The 18,387-nt window shown below is 42.6% G+C and overlaps 7 protein-coding genes and 2 non-coding genes across 9 annotated transcripts; 7 read left to right on the plus strand and 2 right to left on the minus strand. All coding sequences in view use genetic code 12, as the record gives it.

Annotated features, from left to right (window-relative positions):
• Positions 1-121: 121 nt before the first annotated feature.
• PSN45_002873 (nucleoside-diphosphate-sugar epimerase) lies at positions 122-1,099 on the plus strand (the record flags this gene model as incomplete). The annotated part of the gene is made up of 1 exon (XM_066157951.1): positions 122-1,099. One exon carries the CDS (start codon positions 122-124, stop codon positions 1,097-1,099), a length of 978 nt encoding a protein of 325 aa, XP_066014048.1.
• Positions 1,100-1,899: 800 nt separating this feature from the next.
• Positions 1,900-2,922, minus strand: plr1_3 (pyridoxal reductase Plr1; the record flags this gene model as incomplete). The annotated part of the gene is made up of 1 exon (XM_006683513.2): positions 1,900-2,922. The coding sequence occupies one exon, from the start codon at positions 2,920-2,922 to the stop codon at positions 1,900-1,902; it is 1,023 nt and encodes a 340-aa protein (XP_006683576.1).
• Positions 2,923-3,557: 635 nt separating this feature from the next.
• Positions 3,558-5,024, minus strand: PSN45_002875 (nucleoside-diphosphate-sugar epimerase; the record flags this gene model as incomplete). Its single annotated transcript, XM_066157952.1, has 2 exons — positions 3,558-4,493; positions 4,875-5,024. 2 exons carry the CDS (start codon positions 5,022-5,024, stop codon positions 3,558-3,560), a joined length of 1,086 nt encoding a protein of 361 aa, XP_066014049.1.
• Positions 5,025-5,548: 524 nt separating this feature from the next.
• Positions 5,549-5,630, plus strand: PSN45_002876. The gene has a single exon. It is a non-coding gene; the product is annotated as a tRNA-Leu (tRNA).
• Positions 5,631-6,158: 528 nt separating this feature from the next.
• PSN45_002877 (uncharacterized protein) lies at positions 6,159-10,427 on the plus strand (the record flags this gene model as incomplete). The annotated part of the gene is made up of 1 exon (XM_006683515.2): positions 6,159-10,427. One exon carries the CDS (start codon positions 6,159-6,161, stop codon positions 10,425-10,427), a length of 4,269 nt encoding a protein of 1,422 aa, XP_006683578.2.
• Positions 10,428-11,792: 1,365 nt separating this feature from the next.
• Positions 11,793-12,905, plus strand: GLN1 (glutamate--ammonia ligase; the record flags this gene model as incomplete). Its single annotated transcript, XM_006683718.1, has 1 exon — positions 11,793-12,905. One exon carries the CDS (start codon positions 11,793-11,795, stop codon positions 12,903-12,905), a length of 1,113 nt encoding a protein of 370 aa, XP_006683781.1.
• A 437-nt stretch (positions 12,906-13,342) lies between these two features.
• On the plus strand, positions 13,343-13,414 carry PSN45_002879. Its single transcript has one exon. It is a non-coding gene; the product is annotated as a tRNA-His (tRNA).
• A 210-nt stretch (positions 13,415-13,624) lies between these two features.
• Positions 13,625-15,095, plus strand: VMA13 (H(+)-transporting V1 sector ATPase subunit H; the record flags this gene model as incomplete). Its single annotated transcript, XM_006683717.1, has 2 exons — positions 13,625-13,636; positions 13,692-15,095. The coding sequence occupies 2 exons, from the start codon at positions 13,625-13,627 to the stop codon at positions 15,093-15,095; spliced, it is 1,416 nt and encodes a 471-aa protein (XP_006683780.1).
• A 91-nt stretch (positions 15,096-15,186) lies between these two features.
• On the plus strand, positions 15,187-18,291 carry PSN45_002881 (uncharacterized protein; the record flags this gene model as incomplete). Its single annotated transcript, XM_066157953.1, has 1 exon — positions 15,187-18,291. One exon carries the CDS (start codon positions 15,187-15,189, stop codon positions 18,289-18,291), a length of 3,105 nt encoding a protein of 1,034 aa, XP_066014050.1.
• Between the last annotated feature and the right edge of the window lie 96 nt (positions 18,292-18,387).

The raw sequence follows: 18,387 nt of genomic DNA on the forward strand, positions 1-18,387 counted from the left end.
CTTGTTTGTAGCTGAAACTTGTATGAAAAGATCATTTCACTGTATACAATTGGGCACAAAAGGCTCCCGATTGCCACACTTTTCGCAATTCGTGAATTGAAAAATAGATTATCTCATAATCATGCCAACTGTTTTCGTTACAGGAGCTAATGGGTACATTGCCCAACACTTGGTCGTTCAATTGATCGAAAAGGGATACTCTGTCGTTGGTACTGTCAGAAGTAAGGAAAAAGGAGAAAGTTTGGTGGCCAACTTGCCCAAAAATTTCCAATATGAAGTGGTTTCTGATATCGTCAAGCCGGGAGCTTTTGATGAAGCTTTGAAAAAACACCCTGAAGTGGTAGGTTTTTTCCACACCGCTTCTCCTGTATCTATGGTGGCAGACGATGTGGAGAATGATATCATTCGCCCTGCCATTGAAGGTACCAAAAACGTTCTCTCTGCAGTTCAACAGTTTGGCACCAATGTGAAGAGATTTGTCTACACTTCTTCAAATGCCGCCATTGTATCTCCTACTGACAACAAGGATAGTGTGGTGACTGAAGAGTCTTGGTGTAATCTCGGAAGACATGAAGTCAGCATTGGTTTGCCTGGGTACAAGATCTCCAAGACCTACGCTGAAAAGGAGGTTTGGGCGTCTAGTGAAAAGTCAAGTTTCACCTTCAACATTGTTAACCCAACTTTTGTATTTGGACCACAAGCGTTTGCATCTGAAGCCAAAGGAACCTTGAACTTCAGTGCTGATCTTATTACTCGTTTAGCGTCTTTGAAGGAAGGCGATGAGATCCCACCTATGGTAGGGGGTTTTGTGGATGTCAGAGATGTTGCTAGAGCTCACATATTTGCTTATGAGACTGAACTTGACAAGACCCGGCTCTACTTGTTCGAAGAAAAGTTCACTTCTCAGCTTGCTGTGGATATTATTCGTGAGAACTTCCCTGAACTCGCTTCTATTCCAAAGGGGGACCCTTCCACAGCCCTTGATTTCGGAAATAGTCCTCAGATCGACAATAAGAAGACTAGAGCTTTGGTTGGACCCTTCATTGGCTTGAAGCAATCAGTTATTGACACTGTTCAACAAGTCCTTGAGAATAACTAGATATAGGCTCAGTAATTAGAGTTAAAGATTAAATATATATGCCTTTGTTTTGATGGTTTGTAGTGATGAAGTACTGCATAAGTCTACAAATATTGATCTAGTTCGTCAATTGAACTCCTGAAGTAACTTTTTGGAAACTATTGTCAGGAAGATGAAAGAATCAATTGATATACCAGTGTTACAAAACTTTTCAGGACAATAAATAAAAACCTCCATGTCGGTTCCTAAATTTTGCAGGCAAAAACCTTTAATATGTACTTTTTATTTTGACTGTTCTTCTAGACGCCTTGGTATTACAAATGAAGGCAACCCTTCTATGGGTGTATGGGTCAAACCTTCGATGGGTGTGTGGATCAAACAGCAAATAGCTGTAAGACAAAACCCTTGAAATTCAAACTCGTCATGAGATTTACAAGGGTCTTGGGCACCCCCTAATTATTGAGAATAGAAGTATAGCGAAACTAGCTTTCGCAAAACCCCTCTAATTTCTGGCTGCAAAAAGTTTTTTCGGCAATGGTGAACGTTCGTAAATGTAACAACCCACGGATGATTGATAAGTACAATGCAAAGATCTCCAGGGAGTTTACCACCTGCTGGCTGAATCATTTTAATTGATAACTGCTTTTGGTGGCCTCATAAAACTCAAGTACAAAATTTTACTTTTCCAATTGTTTCAAGAGAAAGGTTTTATTTCAATTACTTTTCATTCAATACAGCAATACAGGTTTATTGAGGTTTTTATTTAGTCTGTCAAACAAACACTTGTAATCCTATAGAGCCACATTTGATCAGTTTTATGCTCAACCATTTAAAAGGGCGCTGGCATGGGCATTGTACCGGACTCCATACACTGGGTGCTCCTCAAGAATCTTATTGACGGCGACTACATCTTCTCTGGACAACTTCACAAGTCCCTTGTAGTTTCTGTCCACTTTCTCAGGAGTTGACCCAGAAGGAATAGGAATGATCTTGGTGACCTTGGGAATACCCAAGAAGTTTTCAAGGCCAGACAAACTTTCAAGATAGCTCAAAGCCAATCTTTCCAAAGTTAGGTTCTTTGACTTTGCAAAATTGTACAAAGCAGTCAAACGACCCTTATTCTTCTCGAAGTTTCCGGGTTGGAACCAATCATAAGTTCTTTTAAAGTCATGCTCCAGAAGGGTACTAAGGTAATCGGGGTGTTCTGCAGCATAGTTAGTCAACAAGCCTCTTCCCACTGGAGAATAGGCGAGAATTGGAATCTGGTGTTTGGAAGCTTCTGCTAAAACTCCGTTCTTAAGAATATCTTCCAGAAACAACGAGAATTCCACCTCGATAGCAGAAATGGGGGCCACCGAAGCAGCTTTTTTGATGGATTCTGCACTTACTTCACTCAACGCGACACCATCAATGTCACCAGCCTTGACTCTCTCATAGATTCGAGAAGTTACATCTTCAACAGTGTAGTTTTTGTCTACACGAGCAGCTTCATAGATGATCTTGGGCTTGACCTTCAAGTCCTTGAAGTAAGAAATGGTTTCATCAATACACTTGTTGAGGTTTTCAGGTGATGCGTCTGGAACCATGCTAGGCACCTTGAAAGCTCCTTTGACACAGATTACAATGTCTTTGTCTTGCTCTTGTTCACAAAATATTTTTGCCAATTTCAAGTTGTGAAACTCGGGGTTAAATTGGTAGAATTCACCGCAGTCTAAGAACTTAACACCATATGTGTCTTTGACGTGCTTTAAAGTTGCAACAGACTTGTCAAGAGGCTGGGGAGTTGCAGTGCCGGTCAAACTCATTGTACCGAAGCCTTTGGTGGTAATTGGGACTGGTTCCATGGTGGTGATGATTCTGTGGTGATCGTTTGGTGAAAATTAGGAATATTATGGTGGTGATAGTAAGTTGGTGGTTCTAAGGTTGCGAATTTATATAGATTCTGACGGGGCCGTCTGAAACTCTTTTGCTCCGTCTCCGTTTCGCAGCCATTTGCAATTTTTGGTCTTGCACAAGCTCGAAGTATGCTAGCAGACTGTCAAATGGGCACACATCCAAAAGACCTTTACCCTCTGAATTATAAGAAATTGGATAAGATGCGGAGAGTTTTGATGATGATTCTAGGGCCAAGATATTTGACGATGATGCTAGAGATCAGACTTTAACAGTGATTTATGTGAAATGAGGTTATGAGCTAAGTGATCTTAAAAAATGGTAAGTGACAGAATGATACGTGATAATTCCCCCTATTCCAGTTTCATCTGCAAAAATACAACAATATGACCCCTATAATCACTTCTGGTGCAGGGAATGTGAGCCAAGTGGAAATAAGTTTGGTGAACTAACCCTTCCCTTATTGAGCACAACCAAAATCTCGTTTTGTTCTGAAATTTAAACAAAAAGAGCAGTTAACTGTATGTATACATTAAGGGTAATAGACTCCAAAGAAAATCACCAAGTCTGGGTTCTAATTCTATATCTAGTTATTCTCAAGAAATTGTTGAACAGTGTCAATAACGGATTGTTTTACGCTGCTGAAGGGTTCAATCAAAGCCTTAGTGTTCTTGTTGTCGAACTGAGCAATGTTTCCGACAATAAGGGCTGTGTAAGGGTCTCCCTTTGGAATTGAAGCGAGTTCAGGGAAGTTCTCACGAATGATATCCACAGCAAGCCAAGAAGTGAACATTTCTTCGAACAAGTAGAGCCGGGTCTTGTCAAGTTCAGTCTCATAAGCAAATATGTGAGCTCTAGCAACATCTCTGACATCCACAAAACCCCCTACCATAGGTGGGATCTCATCGCCTTCCTTCAAAGACGCTAAACGAGTAATAAGATCAGCACTGAAGTTCAAGGTTCCTTTGGCTTCAGATGCAAACGCTTGTGGTCCAAATACAAAAGTTGGGTTAACAATGTTGAAGGTGAAACTTGACTTTTCACTAGACGCCCAAACCTCCTTTTCAGCGTAGGTCTTGGAGATCTTGTACCCAGGCAAACCAATGCTGACTTCATGTCTTCCGAGATTACACCAAGACTCTTCAGTCACCACACTATCCTTGTTGTCAGTAGGAGATACAATGGCGGCATTTGAAGAAGTGTAGACAAATCTCTTCACATTGGTGCCAAACTGTTGAACTGCAGAGAGAACGTTTTTGGTACCTTCAATGGCAGGGCGAATGATATCATTCTCCACATCGTCTGCCACCATAGATACAGGAGAAGCGGTGTGGAAAAAACCTACCACTTCAGGGTGTTTTTTCAAAGCTTCATCAAAAGCTCCCGGCTTGACGATATCAGAAACCACTTCATATTGGAAATTTTTGGGCAAGTTGGCCACCAAACTTTCTCCTTTTTCCTTACTTCTGACAGTACCAACGACAGAGTATCCCTTTTCGATCAATTGAACCAAGTGTAGCTCCTGTGACGAAAACAGTTGGCAGGAAGAGATAATCTATTTTCCAATTTTAAGGACTGTGAAAGGACGAATTTAGCCTGCTTATGTTGGACCGCTCGTTTTTACTCCGTCTCCGTTTCGCAGCCATTTGCAATTTTTGTCTTGCACAAGGTCGAAGTATGCTAGTAGACGGTCAAATAGGCACACAAATTGACCCTAACCCCCTGACCCATGCACCCAGAGTTGAGCCCTACTCCTATTTGATTTCTTATTTGAGACTCACATCTTCCCCTATTGTAAGTGTACGCTCTCCCACTGTAACGCCAGGTGTATCAAATATATTGAATAGAACTAAAAGTAAACCCAAGCTGAATTAAGCAAGTGCTTGTTCAAGTGCTTGTTCACAGGATTCTTTGTATTTACCACCGGCTGAAGCTCATTTCCAAAATCATACGGAAAATTGATCACAGTATCGTCGTGGCAGTTGCAGTTGGAGCCCCCACTAATGGTTCTGGCAGCCTTCAAGTACCGGAAGCCTCTTATGAAATTGTTCATTTTGTGTTTGTGTTTGTGAATGGTGGTTGGTTGTGTTGGTTATGTTGTAGCTGAGACAGCTCCGTATAATTCATAGTGCTACCATCAGAAATGCTTTTATATGTTTTTGCGGGTCTTTTTGTTGAGTGCCAAAAATGCACCCAATTTTTCTGCCCAATATCCATCATAGATGGTGGACCCTATATCTGAATAACTTATAACCCCTATTTCTGAAAGGGTCATCACACCCAAAAAATACTGGATGTTGCCGTCAGTGGTTCCATTTTTGTACACCAGCCAGTCCAATACACATCTCTGCTATCAAGCACACGCAGAGCCACTACACTTTTACTGACAAAGTCTTTCTCTGTTCGATAACCTCACATTCTGTGCGATTTTTAACTCCACTAGAATCTGAACCTTTTTCGTGTGTATAGGCTTTTCATTTTCAGGCAGAAAACACTTTTGTACGGCCAATTGCCCATTTATTCTGTGTTCCAAGCTTTTCCTAATATTACACCTGGGGTGTTTTGGTAATCGATACTGGATGGGTGGCCGAGTGGTTAAGGCGGCAGATTCAAGTCCTGTTGACGTAAAGTCGCGCGAGTTCGAATCTCGCCTCATTCACTATCTTTTTTTGCCCTTGAAACAATAACATACAAAAGAGTGCCAGCCTCAGGAACCTGGCACAAAAATTAAACAACTTCCCAAGCTAGCAGCCGTGAGCAAAAATGTTGAAGACTTTAACTGTTCGAAGCCCCGCGTATTATACTGCTAGTTTACAAACTCAACCACACAAAAACAAAAGATGACCCATACACCCAAAGGAACGCAATAATTGAATTACAGAGAAGACTAACTGTATTTGACGACATTTATCATCTGCATAGAAACTACGATAACACTAAACCTTTTATGGAGAAGCCACCAGGAAGGGAGGGGTGAGCGCTTATGTAATCATTTTCTCTCGTTTACCGGTGTTATTCGGTTTTACGCGGTGGATATGTGTTAATTGCGGGCGGTATCAACCGGACATAGGCGGTTTCTCTTCCTCTAAGCACGGCGGTATCAACCGGATATAGGTGGCGTGCACTTCACCTCATAATATAAATACAAACCATTGTGCCAGGTGCTTTTTGCTTCTGTAAACAAAACATGTCTAATGATCCATTGAAGCTTCAAAGGAGATCTTTGACCCCGTTTCTCTCCAAGCGGGTGCCTCCTATCCCCCTGGAAGACGAACGGAAAGTTTGTCCGGAGAAAAAATCCAATTGGATCAGCCAGTTGTTCTTCCTTTGGTTAAATCCGATTCTTAAAGTAGGATACAAGAGAACTCTTCAGGTGGATGATATGTACTTGCTTGCAGACACCACTAAAGTAGAATACTTGGCAACACAGTTCAACTCTTACTTTGAACATTACTTGCAAATCGCACAGGAGCAGCATATTGCAAACAAGTGTACGGAAAGAGGAGAAACTGTACCTACATCATCTGTTGACCCAGATGACGACTTGGCAGACTTCAAAGTACCAAGAAAGATGTTTTTGTGGTGCTTGTTCTTGACGTGCAAATGGCAATATACTTTTGCAGCCGTTAGTGTAACTGTGGCTGGGTTGTTGAATTGTTTGACACCACTCGTAACGAAGGAGTTGATCAAGTACGTGGAAATGAAGGCATTGGGCCTCGAACACCACACCGGCCGGGGTGTGGGCCTCGCTATTGGTGTGCCAATAATGTTGATATCTGGTTCCTTATGTATAAGTCAGGGTTTCTACAGGGGAATGTTAACGGGTGCACAATTGAAGGGAGTTTTGACCAAAGCCATTTTGGAAAAATCATTCCGATTGAACCCCCAGCTGAGACACCAGTTTCCTGCTTCCAAGATCACATCGATGATGAGCACCGATACTGCAAGAATCGATTTTGCTGCTGGCTTCCAACCGTTCTTGATATCTTTCCCTTCTTCCTTGATCTGTATTCTCGTGGTGTTGATCGTCAACCTTGGGGCCTCGGCCTTGATGGGGTTTGCGGTGTTGGTAGTATTTCTCGTGGGAATTGGCGGTGTTTCGAAGAAGATGTTTGCAGTTAGAAAACTGGCCACTGTGTTTACCGACCAGAGAGTCAACTACATCAAAGAGGTGTTGAACAACTTGAAGATCATCAAGTTCTACTCGTGGGAAGAGGCTTACTTCAAGATCATATCCGACGTGAGAACTAAAGAAATGGACCGACTTTACGTCATGCAAGGAATGAGAAACATCGTCATTACCTTCAGTTCCACCTTGTCTACCTTCGCTTCTATTGCAGCTTTCTTGGTGTTGTATTCGACTGGTTCGAGCAAGAGTAATCCTGCCAACATCTTTTCTTCGATTTCCTTGTTCAATGTTTTTAGTTCGTTGGTATTCATGGTTCCTATGGCCTTGAGCTCATTGATGGATGCTTTGGTGGGTATTGACAGAATTGGAAACTTCTTGAACGCAACCGAAGTTGCTGCTGACGAAGGAAGAGCGGTTTTGTCTCCCGAAGCCGCTGAGAAAATGAATGAGAACGGGTTGGCTCTCAGGTTAAGTAAGGCCAGCTTCGAGTGGGAAAAGTTTGATGATTTCGAGGAGGAAGACGAAAAGACCAAGAAAAAGAGATTGAAGCAGGAAAAGAAGGACGAGAAAAAGCGCAAGAAGATGTTGAAAAAGGGCTTGAAGGTTGAAGTATCCAAGGAAGAGCTCTCTGATGTAGCCGAAAAGACTCCTGACTCAGACACTGCCAGCTTTGACAACGAGACTTTCCCTGGCTTGAACGATCTTGACTTTGTCCTCAAAAAGGGTGAATTTGTGGTCGTCACCGGCCTGATCGGTTCTGGAAAATCTTCTCTTTTAAATGCTGTTGCAGGTTTCATGAAAAAGTCTGCTGGAACTGTTGATATCAATGGTTCCTTGACCTTCTGCGGTCAGCCTTGGATTCAGAATACTTCAGTCAAAGAAAATATCTTGTTTGGGGCCGAACTCGATGAAAAGAAGTACAAAGATGTAATCTATGCTTGTTCCTTGGAAAGTGACTTGGAAATCTTACCAGCTGGCGACAGAACTGAAATTGGTGAAAGAGGTGTAACCTTGTCTGGAGGTCAAAAGGCCCGTATTAATTTGGCTCGTTCCGTTTATGCTGATAATGATATCATCTTGTTAGACGATGTTTTGTCTGCGGTAGATGCCAGAGTTGGAAAACATATCATGGAAAACTGTATTTTGGGTTTGTTAAAAGACAAAACCAGAATTTTGGCTACCCACCAGTTGTCTTTAATCGGTGCTGCTGATAGGATTATCTTTTTGAATGGGGATGGATCCGTTTCAATCGGCACTGGTCAGGAATTGGAGCGTACCAACCCAGGCTACACGAAATTGATGACTTTCAACATTCAAGACGACGATAGTGAAGAAGAACATGAATCTGATGGTGACCTTGAAGTTGTAGAAGAGGAGAGACTTCACATAGTAAGGCAGCTCACAAGAACCACAACAGATAAATCGAAAATCCTGGTGATCGACGAAGAAGCTATCCACAAAGACTACAACCAGGATCAGTCTGTCAGTGGAAGATTGGCAGAAGATGAAGGACAATCCGTTAATAGCATTGGATTACAGGTCTATAAGAGATATGTCAAATTGGGCCAAGGAATTTTCAAGCATTATTCCATTCTCCTTGTTATTGCAATATTTTTGGCTATTGCTATTTTTTGCACCCTTTTCACCAATACATGGTTGTCTTTCTGGACAGGAAAAAAATTTCATAATAGATCGGACAGATTCTATATTGGTATCTACGTCATGTTTGGTGTGTTGTCCTTCATCTTTATTTTGATTGGCTTCACGGCAGTGGGCTACTTGACCAATCGTGCATCAAGAGAGTTGAATATCTTGACAATTGAAAAAGTCATTTATTCGCCTATGTCGTTTTTGGACACTACTCCCATGGGAAGAATTATCAATAGATTTACAAAAGACACAGATGTTTTGGATAACGAAATTTCCGATCAGTTGAGATTCACCCTTTTTGTTTCTTCCTTTACCATTGGTGTTTTAATTCTTTGTATCATTTACTTGCCTTGGTTTGCTATTGCTGTCCCACCATTTTTCTTACTGGTTTTCCTAATCGGCGAATTTTATCAATCTTCTGCCAGAGAAATCAAGAGAATCGAAGCAGTGCAAAGATCTTTTGTCTACAACAACTTCAACGAAACGTTGGTTGGAAGAGAAACCATTACGTCCTACAATTCAGAAAGAAGATTCTTGGACAAGAACGATTATTACACCGACAGAATGAATGAAGCTTACTACCTCACAATTGCCAGTCAACGTTGGGTTGGTGTCTTTTTGGAAGCTATCACTTGTGTACTTCCATTGGTTGTTGGCTTGTTGTCTGTACTCGGAGTTTTCAATCTCAGTGCTTCCTCAGTTGGTTTGCTTGTTTCTTATGTTACTTCTATCGCTGGCCAAATTTCGTTTATGGTTAGAAGTTACACACAAGTTGAGAATGGAATGAATTCCACAGAAAGACTTTGTGACTTTGCTTTTGACTTGGAACAAGAAGCAGCTTTTGAAATTCCAGAAACAAAGCCTGATCCAACCTGGCCTCAACAAGGTCAAATCGAATTCACCAACGTTTCGATGGCTTACAGAGAAGGCTTGCCTTTGGTATTGAAACACTTAGATGCTACCATTAAACCACAAGAGAAAATTGGAATCTGTGGTAGAACTGGGGCTGGAAAATCCTCTCTTGTTACTGCTTTGTACAGAATGTCGGAGTTGAATGCTGGTCTCATCACTATCGACGGTGTTGACATCTCCAAAATTGGATTGAAGGACTTGAGAACCAAGTTATCTATTATTCCCCAGGATCCTGTTTTGTTCAGAGGTACCATCCGTAAGAATTTGGACCCATTTGAACAAAGCTCGGATGAGAAGTTGTGGGATGCCTTAAGAAAATCCGGTTTAATTGAAGCTGATAGGTTGGATGCTATTATCAGACAGCAAAAGGGTGATGAGAATTTGTTCAAATTCCACCTTGACCAGCCTGTTGAAGACGAAGGTACAAACTTCTCTTTGGGAGAACGGCAATTGATTTCTTTGGCTAGAGCTTTGGTCAGAGACTCCAAGATTCTTATTTTGGATGAAGCTACTTCTTCTGTTGATTATGAAACTGATTCTAAGATCCAGGAAACCATTGTCAGAGAATTCAGCCAGTGTACCATCTTATGTATTGCTCATAGATTGAGAACCATTGTCAACTATGATAAAATCTTGGTGCTTGACAAGGGAGAAGTCAAAGAGTTTGACTCTCCTTGGAACTTGTATAACCAGCAAGACAGTATCTTCCAGCAAATGTGCTTCAAGTCCAAAATTGAAGCTGAGGACTTCACGAGAAAATTTTAAGTGAGATTGCTTTCGGAACAATAATATCACTAGTGTATATAAATCTTAATAAAACTATGCTTTGGGCCAGATACCGAGTTGAGGCTCTTTTCTGCAAACGAGACTTCCTCCATCCTAATAGACCAGAGTGGCCCACAATGCTATATATAAGAGAGATATGTTCGAAGTAAGGTTTTGAACTAGGTGATATAAAATATCAGTGAAACAGTATATGGCTAGGAAAGTAGCTGCAAAAAGCTTTATCTTCAGAACAACGCGCATTTACGAAATCTCTGGTGTATGGGGGCGCATTGTTGGGGCGGGTATTGGTGGGGGTTCAGGGTACGTGTGCGGATAAAGTTCGAAGACGTCGATTTAGCCAACTCCGACAATACTTTGAATTTTCCGGTTCCTCTAGCCTAGTGTACCTTACATGCCATCTGGGGTTTCGACTTTCTGATTCCCTGGGAGCTGGACAGTAAGTCGGCATTTGCGCCTAAAGTTCCGTAAGATAATACGATCGGAATGGGCCCGCCAATTCCAACGGAGTGTCCATGCAAGTTCTGACCCATACACCCCCCAGCCCTTTCTAATCGGGACACAGACTTTCATCAAAACTTACATAACCATCGACCGCCAACACTACTAATGACCCACCACCCTTGCGACAACACTATCATGCACACAATCCCCCATTGCTCGCAGCGCCTCTCTGGCCCAATCACTATTTCGTAAAAAGCCCAATCACTGTTAGCCGTCGCGTTATTGGCTGAACCGCCGAACCGGGCCTATTAGTCCCCGGGTATGTGCAGGACAGCTCTGTTCTCCTATAAAAGCTAATTCGGGATGGATACATTTTCACAAGAGTCCAATGACTTGGTTACTAGAGGTTGGGTGGTTGACAGTTAATAGTTGAATAAAGGGGTTGGTAGACTCAATGTGGGGTGACACCTGGTAAAGATCCATCATGCACGTAGAAGCCATTGACACCCTAAAGTTATCAACAATTGGTAAAGCGGAGACAAAGATAAGAAGAAAGCAGTATAGGTACAGGGATAGGCAGCGACGAGATACTCCATTAGGTAAGTGGAATGGTTTTTGTTGCATAGAACGTAAAAGGAGAGCATCTGCAAGAGGATCTGTCTGGGAAAGTCTGTGCTATCAGGCTATCTAGCACAGGGTGATTGGCTGAACCCTCAAGTGCGCACCTTCGCTATTGGGAGTGACTATTCCACCGAGGCGACTAGTCTTGCTTATCAGGAAGCGGGAGTTTTTCTCGTTTCTCATTTAAATCACAAATATCCTCAGCAGCCAATCGCACAAAAAAACTATTTCTTCTTTTGAAGTAACTCTTAGCTTTTTTGTTATTTAATTCATCTTAACACAATGGTTGCCATTACCCAACAAACCGCCATCTTGGCCAAATATCTTGATTTGGATCAAAGAGGTAGCGTTCTTGCCGAATACGTTTGGATTGACTCCGAAGGTAACACCAGATCCAAGTGTAAGACCTTGAGCAAAAAACCTTCAAGTGTCGATGACTTGCCCGAATGGAACTTTGATGGTTCCTCCACCGGCCAGGCCCCTGGCCACGACTCCGACGTGTACTTGAGACCCGTTGCTTTCTACCCCGATCCTTTTAGAAGAGGTGAAAACATCATTGTATTGTCTGAATGTTGGAACAACGATGGAACTCCAAACAAGTTCAACCACAGACACGAGTGTGCCAAGTTGATGAAGGCCCACGAAGATGAAAAGGTCTGGTTCGGTCTCGAACAAGAATACACTCTTTTCGATGAATTTGATCAACCCTATGCCTGGCCTAAGGGTGGATTCCCAGCTCCTCAAGGTCCTTACTACTGTGGTGTTGGAACTGGTAAAGTGTTTGCCAGAGACATTGTCGAGGCCCACTATAGAGCCTGTCTTTACGCCGGTATCAACCTCAGTGGTATCAACGCCGAAGTGATGCCCTCTCAGTGGGAATTCCAAGTTGGTCCTTGTGAAGGAATTGACATGGGAGATCAATTATGGATGGCCAGATACTTGTTGTCCAAGGTTGCCGAAGAATTTGGTGCCAAGATCTCCTTACACCCAAAGCCTTTGAAGGGAGACTGGAACGGTGCTGGATGTCACACCAATGTTTCTACCGAAAACATGAGAAAGGAAGGTGGAATGAAGTACATTGAAGAAGCTCTTGAAAAATTGGCTAAAAGACACAAGGAACACTTGTTGCTTTATGGAACTGACAACGAGTTGAGATTGACTGGTAGACATGAAACTGCTTCCATGGAAGCTTTCTCTTCTGGTGTTGCTAACAGAGGTGCGTCTGTCAGAATCCCAAGATCTGTTGCCAAAGAAGGTTACGGATACTTTGAAGACAGAAGACCTGCTTCTAACATTGACCCTTACTTGGTGACTGGTATCATGATTGAAACCATCTGTGGTTCAATTCCAGATGCTGACATGTCTAAGGAATTTGCTAGAGAAGCCTCTGATTAAGTTATTTAAGATGAGTAGGTAGAGTAATTTACTACTGGAGAGTTTATAATTTGTTGACTCTTATCTGTAAGTTAATGAGACCCAAACAAACTGCCTAATCGGGAGGGTAGTTTTGGTGATTTAAGTCTCCCTTATCGTGACTGGTATTGCACAAGTATTAGTTCCATAGAGTGTAATACTAATCCCATAGAGTGTCATATACTGCTTGCTAACCTGTCCTAATGACTCAATAACTTAAATCCATTCCTCTCGTCCATTACGGGGTTCAATGTCCATCCTGTTGTATTTGTGTAGTTTTCCTGCAAATTATTGTCCTGAAATAGTACCCAACTTCCATCTATCCATGAAATGTCGTAGTATCTACCCCCTGCATTAAGGGGATGTCGCGATCGAATTCCACGTTAAGACACTCCTTGGCCCTCGATACTGCAGACATTGCCGGTCTAGTATAGTGGTTAGTATATTTCTTTGTGGCAGAAACGACCCAGGTTCGATTCCTGGGGCCGGCAGTTTTTTTTTCATCCTTCGTATTTTCAGCTTCCCCCCATATTCTAACAATTACTGCCCACGTATACCACTAACATCTTCCCAGCCTCTTTCACCTTTGCCAGCCTTCTCAGTTTTTTGCAACTGGTGAAGTTTTGTCGTGCCCCCATACCAATTTTTCTCGTTCATTTCCGAGCGTTCTGCTCCCTGAAATACCAACCTTCACCAACAATATGACCATTGAAGTATGTACCATTCCCACCCACTCCAACCACCACCAGCCGCATACTAACCTACCAGTCCTCGTTCGCCATCGACAGCCAGTTCTTGGCCGACCAGAAGAAAGTCATCCGGGAAAGAATAATTCCCTGGGAAGGCTTATCGAGAGCCAACATCATTAGTGAAGATGAAGCAAACTACATTAAGATCTTGGAAAAACAATCGACGGAAAACAAAAACTCCACCATCGCCAACCAGGTCAAGTTGTACGCCAGCACCTTGTTGAACTTGTTGAACAAGTTGGACAATAACCCCAGAGACGATGTGTTGAAAAGTCTTTTATGTTTAGTCAACGACTTGTTAATTGACTTACCGGAGTTTGGCGATGAGTTGATCAAGTTGACCGACGTCGATGCTGCCTTGCCATTTGAGCCATTTGTCAAGTACTTGGGCCATACCGACCTGGTCATCAAGACGTTGTCGTTGTACAACTTGACGGTGTTATTAGTGAAGGCTTCAGCCACCAAGGCCATTGACGACGAAATCGTCTCCAAGGCATTCAGGGAGCACACGGTGTTGATTCACGGTAATGATGTGAACTACAAGTTCATCACCATTCAGTTGTTGCAGTATTTGCTCATCATAAAGCCGTTTAAGTTGGTGTATTTGAAGACCGACTTCGCCAAGAACTTTAAGAGCTTGGCCTCCATCATTGACTACTCGGTTGCCAATGAAAACCTCATAAACTCGTCCAACTTGCAGCTTATCTACAACACCTTGTTGAACATCTGGATATTGTCGTTCAATCCCAAGATCAATAAGTTGATTTACCAGCAGAATCCCCAACTAATTGGTGATTTGTTGACGTTATCCAAAGACTCCATCAAAATAAAGATCATTCGGATCTCTGTGTCCATCTTAAAGAACTTTGTGTCGATTGTCGACCTGTCAAGTGACAAATTTAAGATCATTAAGGTGATTTTGCACAACGATGGGTTGAGCTTGATCACCAACTTGAAGAGTAGAAAAATCAGCTCCAACGGGTCCGACGAAGAATTGACCGGCGACTTGAACTACTTGTTCGATGAGTTGAACGATATCGTCAAGAACAAGTTGACATCGTTTGACGAATACTTGACAGAGTTGGAAACCCCCAATTTACTCAGCTGGTCTTCTCCCACCCACAAGTCTTCCGAATTTTGGTTGGAAAATAGCAACCAGTTCAAGGAAAACAACTTCAAGTTAGTTAAGAAAATCTTCGAGGTGTTAGGCACGAACCTGGATAACACCAACTTGCAAAAGGTGATTTTGTTGAGTGATTTACAGTACTTGATCGGTAACTTGGGCCAGGATTTGGTCGACTTCATCAATGGCAACAAGGATTACAAGTTGTTGATCATGAACTTGTTGGACACCAACAACGACAATGAGTTAAAGTACCAGTCGCTTAAGACCATCCAGTTATTGGTGGGTCACACCTACTAATCCATTTTCTTCAGTTCTCTTCATCGATAAATACACAGACTTTTTGCAGCTTCATAAAAACCGCGACTGGCAGTGGAAAAAAAGATCAATAATGCAGTACAGTGATAATAGATCACTTACTTTTGATATCAACTATCCTCTCAATAAGAAGATTGGACGGTACTGGACCCACGATGTGCCGAGCCCCCAACAATTGGCTGACTGTGGGTTCTATTTCACTCCTACCAAAAAATATGGCGACCAAATCACCTGTTTTAGTTGCAGGAGAAAAGAGACAAACGTCAATGGAATCTCCAATATAGTCGACCACCACCTTGCTCAGTCTCCCGATTGTCCATTGTCATTAATTTATTCCCACAAGATCAACTACATGTCGTGTGAAGAATCCTCCAAACGACTGTTTTGGCAGCACCAAGACCCATTGTTCAGAGATCTAATCTCGCAAAAAGCGATTCAGTTGAGAAAGAAGACATTTGGCCGGTTCTGGAAGTTTGACAAGGGACGAACGCGTAATACGAAGCTCTCCAGTCAGTCTTTGGCCGAATCCGGATTTTACTACTGTCCTCCAAATGAAGATATCGACGACAAGGTGGAATGTGTGTATTGTAAGGTGACTTTGGAGTCGTGGGAAGCGGGTGACGATCCCCAGCTCGAGCACCAGAAGAACGCAAGGGAGTATTGCTACTTTCTTGAGAAGTCTGGAGGTACTTATAACCAGTCGATTTCCAGTAACAGCATAAACTTAGATATACTAAGTGATGACGAAGAACAGCAGTTTCTGAGTGTGGACGAGAACGAGCTCTTTTTGGCAAAATTACCAGAGGAAGTCGAGTCTCAAACATCTTTGAAGAACAAGAACCTCATTAAGAAGAAGGTGATACAAGATCACAATCCCATATTGCATATTCATCGAATGAAAGAGGCAGTAGAAAGGGAAAAGTCTTCCAGTGAACCTGATCCTGAACCTGAATCTCCACCGGTGGAACAGGAGTATGAATTGATGCTGGACATCGAAAACAAAATGATATCTGAGTCTACTGATGCCTTTTCGGAGAATTACGAGCCTACCGATTCTTCTATCTCCGAAACACAACCTACTCAGACTGAGACCCAGACCCAAACTCAAACTGAGACACAGCTTTCAACCTCCTCATCTGACTCTGATTCTCTGACTCGAAAGACTAGATCCACAGGGAATAACCAACACCTTGAGCTCGAGCTCGATTCCCGATCAGCGTCTTCCAAGACTGAACTTGAGTCTATTGTAGATTCTGAAATGGACTACTCAGAAACAGAACAAGCTGGTCGTCGTCAGTCGAAACGGTTTCTGGAGATTCTTGAGGAGAGGAGGCGTATTGAAAAGGTTTTTGAAGGTGAAGGTATGAGTGATTCAGTTAGTGATGGTGGTTATGATACAGCCAATGGTAAGTCTGAGATCTCTGAAATATCTGATATCTCTGAGGAGGACACAAAACCTCTTCCAAAGACTAGAAAAATCGCTGTTAATGCTACCAAATCTCCACCAGAAAAAGTCAAACCTTCCAGAACATATCAGAAACCTCCCCAGAGAGAAGAGAAGAACGCTCCCAAGAAAGCAGAGAAAAAGAAGAAAGCACCAAGAAAAAGAACCGCCTCTCAAATGGCCAAGAACGTAGAACCCAAGGAGGAAGGTTCATTAAGAAGATCCAAGCGTATTAGGCAAGCGTCAGGTGAAACTCCTACTTTTATCCCCCTGCTCCCAACAGGCTTTGCAAGAAGAACAAAGAAGTCTGGAATTTCTCAAGAGGTCTCTCAAGAAGTCTTTCAGGAACCTGATGACGATTCCGAAGTTTCGGAACCCCAATCTCCCTCGGAAGATGAGTTTGAAATCTCTGACTCCTATTCTGAAGTCCCAGCTCCAAAAGCGCCTCCAAAGCCAAAACAAATCAAAAAGAAGACTTTACCTAAACAGGAAGAACTCCAGTTTAAACCTCCAAAGCAAGGTAAAATCAAGCTTGGCATTAAAAAAGACCCTATTCCTGTAATGGATCTTTCTAACCAAGATATCGGTGATTACGGTGATAACAATTTGCAGTTCATAGAGGACAATGTCAAGGCTGCCAAACCAAGTCCTACCAAAGACTACAGTAAACCCAAGTCGAAGGTCTTTAAGATCGATACCACGGACGAATCTGATAATAGGCATACCACCCACGAGGAGCATACGAAGACCAGGAACTCTATCTTGGAAAACGACGAATCCGAAGACGAAAATACAAACTCAATGGAGAACGAACAACCTGAGCATGAGAACGAGCATTCGATCTTGGAAATGGAAGCACCCGAGAATGAGCGTAGGAATTTGGTATTAGAGGACGGCCAGTCTGATGATGATATGGCTGAACAATCGTTTATCTACGAGGATCAACAGCAAGAAGAACAAGAACAACAAGAAGAGCAAGCAAATCCTGAACACAAACAACAACCTGCTGAAACGTCACCTGTTAAAAGGGCGTTACCTTCAGATGTTTCCGCTTCCACTGACGTAGATATCAAAGTTTCAAAACCAATGCCCAAGTCATCACCCTACAACTCGTCAGTAGCTAACTACGTCGACGAAATCAAAACCATTGCCCAGTTGAACCAACAGCTTGAACAGTCGATGCAAGAATTGTCCGGAGACTCAAGTGATGAGGAATTTGCACCCGAAGCTCATGGAACTTTCACGTCTCCTGCCAAGTTTGCAGGTCTAGAACCACCTAATCCACCTTCCACTGGATCTTCAAAACTTGATCCACATTCCACTAGCTCCAAAAATGGACTGTTCAAACAAAAAGACGCGGCTTCAACCGAAGACACGGCGGTTTCTACTGAAGCCGACATTCGAAACATGGTGGAAGACATGTCTATCCAGAAACCAGCAGGTTTGGACCAAATCAGCCAGAAACTACAGAATATGGAAGAGGCATTCAAATACCTTGAAAACATCGCCAACGCTCCATACTCGCTTATGAACGATTTAGGCGGCGAACTAACCCAGTTTATTGCAGCTTTGCCTCCAGAAGAAGAGGATATGACCATCAAACAATGGCTTGAGCACTCGGCCAGAAACTGCCAAAAGATCGTCCGCGAGGCTTGCGATGAAATGATTGAAAACTACAGAGCCGAACGGGATAAGGCGTTGAAAGTCTTGGAAGGTCTTCCCACGAGTGACTAGTATCCTCCCATACTCCCAGCTGGTGACCCACGACGTAACGTATAATGTAATATAAATATAGTAATGAAAACCTCCATGGTGGAGATCTTGTATGCC

Source organism: Yamadazyma tenuis, chromosome 3 (assembly GCF_029203305.1).
Source record: "Yamadazyma tenuis chromosome 3, complete sequence".
NCBI classification, from domain to species: Eukaryota; Fungi; Ascomycota; class Pichiomycetes; order Serinales; family Debaryomycetaceae; genus Yamadazyma; species Yamadazyma tenuis.